At 32.3% G+C, this 7,525-nt stretch overlaps 1 protein-coding gene across 1 annotated transcript in view; it reads right to left on the reverse strand.

Moving 5' to 3' along the window:
• Window positions 1-270: 270 nt before the first annotated feature.
• Window positions 271-7,525, reverse strand: part of LOC117116708 — a 15,705-nt gene continuing 8,450 nt past the window's right edge. The window contains exons 5-6 of the mRNA XM_033260811.1: window positions 2,022-2,153; window positions 271-1,730 (exon numbers count right to left, since the gene is read on the reverse strand). Coding sequence (XP_033116702.1) covers window positions 1,630-1,730; window positions 2,022-2,153 — 233 coding nt within the window. The 3' untranslated portion in view covers window positions 271-1,629. The remainder of the gene's footprint in view (window positions 1,731-2,021; window positions 2,154-7,525) is intronic.

Below are 7,525 nucleotides of genomic sequence, written 5' to 3' on the forward strand. Positions count from 1 at the left end.
TTTTTTTCTCCAAAAACCTGTTTTTTTTTAAGGTGTCATGAGTAAATCCTGACCTGTAAAGGAGCAATTCATACCAGAATTTTTTAGTAGGGTATTTTAGGGTAGGACTATTTAACAATACAAAATAGCTTAAATGCGTATTAAAATACATAAAAGAAAAGAGAAACAGACCTGGAACACTCACCAAAAATGAATTACTACATCCACATAGACATTTTTAAAATTTTCGTACAAAAATATATTTCGATCAGTAAATGAGCAATTTAGTGATTTACATGAAGGTGATTTTTTTATTTGACCTCAGGAAGTATATATTTAAAAATACAATATAACCTATAAATATACAGCAGCTAGTTCATTATCGTAATCATCATCTAACAACACTTCAAGAAACATGATCACATATATTATACATATAAAACTTAAAAACTATTAAAATCTGGCACACTTATACCGAGTTTTATTATAATGTTGATATATATGATATAATGCTGAAACTTCTTACTTCCTTATATTTGTATGTGCCTAGCCTTTGTAAATGTTTTCTTTTGTATATTTAATACTGAGTATCAATATAAGAAACTAAAAAGAAATAGGAAGTGTATACTTTGGTAAAAGAGCACAGAAATGTAATAACTTTTAAAGAGAAATAGAAAAGGTATCTAGTAAACGTATTCATAAATAACATTTTGCATGCCAAAATAGGCATTAAACATGGACATGTTTAGGCAGAATTAGTACAAGACTTTCGTATTGTTTTGTTCGTAAAATTAGAAAATAATGTTTTCTTTTTTTGTATATTTTTTACATTGATAACAAAAAGTTGTGTTGTAAGAACAAATGCACTATCAATGAGTTAGGTGGTCGATTTCGTAAATGTTAAAGGCAACACCAAAATCAATCACACAAATTTGGTTCTAGATGGCTTTAATCAGGTTCATTATAGGAATGACAGAATGGGCTAAATTAGAGGTTGATGATGCATAATGACCATCTGCAGGTGCCCCTTGCACTAACCCATGTAAAGGTCATTTTTAAATGTTTAGTCAGGTGTTGTTCATTGCAAATTGATCATTATCAACTCCCATTTATCCAAAATATTATCTGGGGCAAAACAACATCTCTTCCCCACTTTCAATTCTTAAACTGCATTTCATGATGGAATGCATGCTAATTTAGCATTTTTGCCATTAACAGTTTGGGATATTAGTAGTTTGAGAAAACATCTGTTTGTTTATATTTCTGTTTCTGTTCCTTCACTTTGAGTTGTTTACTGTCATTCTAATGTGGTGCTTATAGGCCTTATGTCTTGTCCTCACTATTTCACTACCTCCCAATCACCCTCATTCGATGTTATGACTCCTTGTTAAGGAGCTGTAAACCTGCTTGTCGGTGACCATGCTACGACTGTTCCAGTCAACGGATAACAGCAACTATAGAATTCATTATACACAAACATTCGCTAAAGGAAGCTGCATTAAGACCAGTGTAGCTCCTGTGATTATGTATTCACATGAACGAACGAATGATGCCTCCTCTCTCTTGCTTAAAGCACATCAATTTAAGTAAATAGATGATGACAGCTCGAACTATTTTTCAAAGTGTTGCATGTGGTCCCAGCATGTGACTCTAGGGAACTCTTACACCTTTGATTGTGAAGGATGGTCGATGTCGTTTCGTTGACATAAACTGGATTCGTGGCGTGTAATTTCCAGGACCAGGGTTGTTTGCTAAAACAAAAAATATCAAAAGTCTAGAGTAACAAATTTATAAGGCTTAAAATTACAAAAAATAAAATTATATATTTGAATTTGCCTACATTAATATTAATATTAATAATAACAAAAATAATTATATTTATATAGCACTCTTATATTATTAGCTTTCAATCGAACATTAGAAAATATTTTCTTTGCAAATGAATAAACACTTAAACATTCTAATTTAATACTGTATAAAATCGTAAATTGGTACAATTATAATTTATTAAATAATTTTTTTTAAAAAAAGGTAAGACTTACGGTCTGTATTCCTGATGGACGTACATGTTCCAGTGTGCCTGGATCCAAATGTGTACGCTGGAGCACTGGGTAACGTCAACGCAATTGATCTATGAGGATAGTACTCATTTGGAGAAGGCTCATATTCCGATCCTGTGATAAAAAAAAAATTATTATATAATATTGTAAAATAATTTTTAATGTACATTTTTTATGAATAGCTTTTGGTACATTTCTCACGGTTTCTAAGCTTATTGAATTCCCTACACTCATATGAATTTGAGACCCTAATTGTTCCCTTGGTTTGTTTTCTGTAAATATTTTGGTATAAATATTTGCAAATATGGAATTTTATTCCTGATGGTCTAATTAAATGTTGAAATATTATTTTATTTGGAGTTTATTTGTGATGGTCAGTGAAACTACTTAGATTTGCATTTAAATTATAATATTAAAATTTAATCAAATATCATTTCTAAACGACAATGGTATCTGATGCTTTTAAGACAAGTCATTTGTACTTCATTATGTGTCTTCGAGTTGACCAACACATAGGCCTACATTTCATTATTCAGTAATATTAAATCACATTAAAAGAAGATCCCAATGTGTATTCATTGCATATAAGGCAAATTCATGAGAACTTATTGTAGTAAATTAATGGCATTAAGAGAAACCATCTGTGATAAACTAAAACACTTGAAAAATTCAGGTGCGGATCCAGGGCTCACGCTGGGTATCACACAAATGATGTCATATGGGATGGATTCCCACTAAAAATCAGAGAATATTAGGATGAAATTTCATCAATATGATGATGAAAACGATGACTACGGCATGGTACGAATCATGTGGGATTAATGAGTGCAAAGTGAAACCATGGACAATAAACCACAAAAGGCCTCCTGTGGTAAACTACATTTTTGTTTCTATAACCATTAAAATTCTGCCCAGGCTTTATGACAGCCAATTTATTATCGTACAACAAAACATACAGAGAAGATTTGCTGGTTTTTCTATAAAAAAAAAAAAAACCTCAAAAAAAAAAAAAAAAAAAAAAAAAAAAAAAACACGAATAATTAGGAAAATAGGTAGCAGTGGCTGTATTTTCTTGAACACAATAGTTCTGATAATTCAAAATGCTAATAGAAATATGTTTTCAAAAGAGTATTTTTGTAGTGTATTATCCCGATAATGCAGTTGCTTTAGAAATAATTTTTCAAAAGAATATTTTTGTAGTGCATTGCCCTTGGCATAAAGCCAACATAAATAATGGAATACATTGTATAAATTGCAAAATAATAGTATTTTCTAAAAACCGAAAGGTCCACTGATTAATCTCAGATAAGAAAGTATAATACATACTCCAAGTATTGAAATACACGCCATCGTGTTGAATCCCAACACGATGGAGTGTATTTCAATACTTGGAGTATGTATTATACTTTCTTATAGTATTTTCTGTTAGGCTTCCTCATTGGCAGGCGTAACAATAAATAGTCCAAATTTTTTTTGTCCACAGTAAAATAAATTACTAGTACAGGTATTTGGCATATAGGTCTAAAATGCTTACAAAGTTAAAAAATTATACCATTTAAAATAAAAATTGACATCGGGGTTTTAATCCTGATTAGCAGCAGCAACACTTAAAGCATGTGGACCCAATGAATGGAAAAGAACTGCGCTTTATAACATCATGAAAGAGGTGCATTATAAATGCTTATACCGGCCAGTACCAGTACCCGTACATATTATGTTATACACTGACTGCGGTAGGCCTACTGAGTGTGCATACAAAGGCTATTGACGAAACACAGTGAATTTATTACTTTATATCTATATTCTTTTATAATAAATCTTTGCATTTGTATTTGATTTCTGTTGATACACAATGTCTCTATGAAATTGAATTTTTTTTTTGACCTCTAAAATCCTGAAAATGGCTCTGGTGACCAGCATGCTTCGAACCCTGAAACCTTACCAGGGCCGGTGTCACTGATGAGCCGAGCTCATTTTTCCTGTTTTTATGTACATGATAAACCAATAAAAATTAGATGTTGTTTCCCACCTTTCTGGATGGAGGTGGAGGGGGCTTAATAAATTTGGTTGTTAAACCCTGGTCCGGCTACCCTTATCCCCCTCAAGAGGCGGATACACGATTTAGAGTTTGTGGGAACTAGAGTTAATTCATACCCAGTCAACCCCCATCATGGTTGATGAGCACATTTTGGATGCCAGAAATTGTGCCGCTTCCTTAGGCCACCTTCAGGGGCGAAGACATACCTACCTCAGCCCCATTGGTTGGGGCTGAGGTGTGGTGATAACATATTTTATATTGTTATTTTATTTTTATACCTCTATGTATTTTTAAAAGTAAGCCGGTGTGGCTGGTGTGGTGCCAATGGACCTGAACTGGAATATGGGAAGTCGCTAGAATCCCAAAAGGGAATGCATGTTGTAATATTTACTATCAGCTATCAGATTTTTTTAAATAGGCAATATAAATACTGTCTGAAGTATTTGTGAAGTAATAATAATATTAAATGCTTGCATTTTCACAAATCCGAACCTTTTTGTAAAGTATCAGATGTAAACTAATTACAGTGCACACAAATGACAATGTAAGCATGTACAATGGGCAAATATATTTGTGTGTGAAATAATATAATTATTTATAACTGTATTTATGTCTCGTCATTTCGAATGTGTTACTTCAATCAACAAAATCAACAACAAAAGTTTGTTTGAGAACTACATGTACCGCAATTTAATACAATATGAATTACTGTTGTAAAATAATTATATATTACTTCACACACAAATATTTCTGTTCATTGTACATGTTTACATCATCATTTGAGTTTGGCATACAGTACTAATACAAGCCCCAATTAACCTCCAGCAATTTATATATTGTAAATCAATCGATCAAGCAACTTTTATTTCACATACGATTTACAATATTGTACATGTTTACAATGGCATTTCCCGTGCATTGTAATAGATTGCATTGGTGACTTTTGCACATGCACAAGCTTAAACATTTGGGCACTATACTGATTAAAGTCTCATTTTAAAACATTACACATAAACAATGGTAATAAGGCACTGTCCCAACACAAGGGTAGACTCAAAATTATTTTAAACAGGGGGAATTGTATTACTTTTTTTTTTCTTATTTCAATACATTACATTGATACGCACTAAAATTTTAAAATTTTAAAATTTAGTGTCAAAACGGGAGCACATTTTGGATGCCAGAAATTGTGCCGCTTCCTTAGGCCACCTTCAGGGGCGAAGACATACCTACCTCAGCCCCATTGGTTGGGGCTGAGGTGTGGTGATAACATATTTTATATTGTTATTTTATTTTTATACCTCTATGTATTTTTAAAAGTAAGCCGGTGTGGCTGGTGTGGTTCCAATGGACCTGAACTTGAATATGGGAAGTCGCTAGAATCCCAAAAGGGAATGCATGTTGTAATATTTACTATCAGCTATCAGATTTTTTTAAATAGGCAATATAAATACTGTCTGAAGGTTTGCATTGTGAAGTAATAATAATATTAAATGCTTGCATTTTCACAAATCCGAACCTTTTTGTAAAGTATCAGATGTAAACTAATTACAGTGCACACAAATGACAATGTAAGCATGTACAATGGGCAAATATATTTGTGTGTGAAATAATATAATTATTTATAACTGTATTTATGTCTCGTCATTTCGAATGTATTACTTTAATCAACAAAATCAACAACAAAAGTTTGTTTGAGAACTACATGTACCGCAATTTAATACAATATGAAATACTGTTGTAAAATAATTATATATTACTTCACACACAAATATTTCTGTTCATTGTACATGTTTACATCATCATTTGAGTTTGGCATACAGTACTAATACAAGCCCCAATTAACCTCCAGCAATTTATATATTGTAAATCAATCGATCAAGCAACTTTTATTTCACATACGATTTACAATATTGTACATGTTTACAATGGCATTTCCCGTGCATTGTAATAGATTGCATTGGTGACTTTTGCACAAGCTTAAACATTTGGGCACTATACTGATTAAAGTCTCATTTTAAAACATTACACATAAACAATGGTAATAAGGCACTGTCCCAACACAAGGGTAGACTCAAAATTATTTTAAACAGGGGGAATTGTATTACTTTATTTTTCTTATTTAAATACATTACATTGATACGCACTAAAATTTTAAAATTTTAAAATTTAGTGTCAAAACGGGGAGAGGGGGAATCTGCACCTGCAACAGTATAGACCAACATTAGTTATAATGACTGACATACAGTAATGACATATCATTAGGATGTGCACTGATTTTAAGTATGTCACTTTAAAAATTGACAAGGCCATTTTGTATTTAAAAATTGACAAGGCCATTTTGTTAAAAAAAAAATGTTTCGTTTTTATTTATTATCAGGATGCCTAATGATGCTTAAATAAAAGAGAAGTGTCACACATCAATCTAAAAAGCCTCTATGGGACAAGCCCATTTTGTAAAAAAAAAAAAAGTTTCGTTTTTATTTATTATCAGGATGCCTAATGATGCTTAAATAAAAGAGAAGTGTCACACATCAATCTAAAAAGCCTCCATGGCTTTTCCCCAAGAGCTAATAGGCATACAATAATTCCATTCTTTACAAAATAAATATCTTCATATATCTTCAAAAAAATGAATAGGAAACAGAAAATAACATGTCAAAGTTTCCTTCACCTCTTTTATTGTATGTATTGCACTAAGTTAGTATTTGGTAGAAAAAAATACATGTAAAGAATATTTTTGACATGAACCACTTACACAACTTATTACAGTGTGTCATAATGGGAAGTCTGACAAAGCAAATTGTGCCCAGAAAGAATAATTAGGCTGGTTTATCAGAGCCTTTCCAAAGTGCCTAAGGGCAAGTTTTACAACGGCTTTCTTTTGAATACTCAGCTACATAATCATTGCTATTTTCTGCGAAGCAGCCAATTCATATTCTTGACAGCAATTTGACCTCTGAAAGGTCATTGTTTGTCAAAAAACGAGTGCTTAAGACGACTGAAAAGCGGAGTTTCCTTCTTTCATTCTGCCGGGTAAAATCAATTATTTTAGGCGATGTTTGTAGACTAATCTACTCGTACCAACGGGATATGACCGGTTGAGCCGCCTACAAGTTGAGCCGCCGGTAATTTCTATGGAACGTCAAGCGCGTCTTCCAGTGAATGTAGTGCGTCTCTCAGTGAATGTAGTCGGCTTGCCGATGTCATCAGTGAATGAACCCCCCGGATACCAGCTACATATTCATCCCACAGTCTTGTCAGTCATTGATTTTGCTCGTATTGCCGTTCGTGATGTATAATTGTGTAATTGAAAATTAGAATTTTGATTATTTTATGTACTACATTTTTATAAAAAATATATGAAGTTGTATAATTGCAAAATCGTAGCACTCAATAATGAATGTAATTGTTGGTTTTGGCTGTTTTTGTTTTTGAATACAGTATG

Source organism: Anneissia japonica, unplaced genomic scaffold, assembly GCF_011630105.1.
Source record: "Anneissia japonica isolate Jap-2015-1 unplaced genomic scaffold, ASM1163010v1 scaffold2284_len378405_cov197, whole genome shotgun sequence".
Classification (NCBI taxonomy): domain Eukaryota; kingdom Metazoa; phylum Echinodermata; class Crinoidea; order Comatulida; family Comatulidae; genus Anneissia; species Anneissia japonica.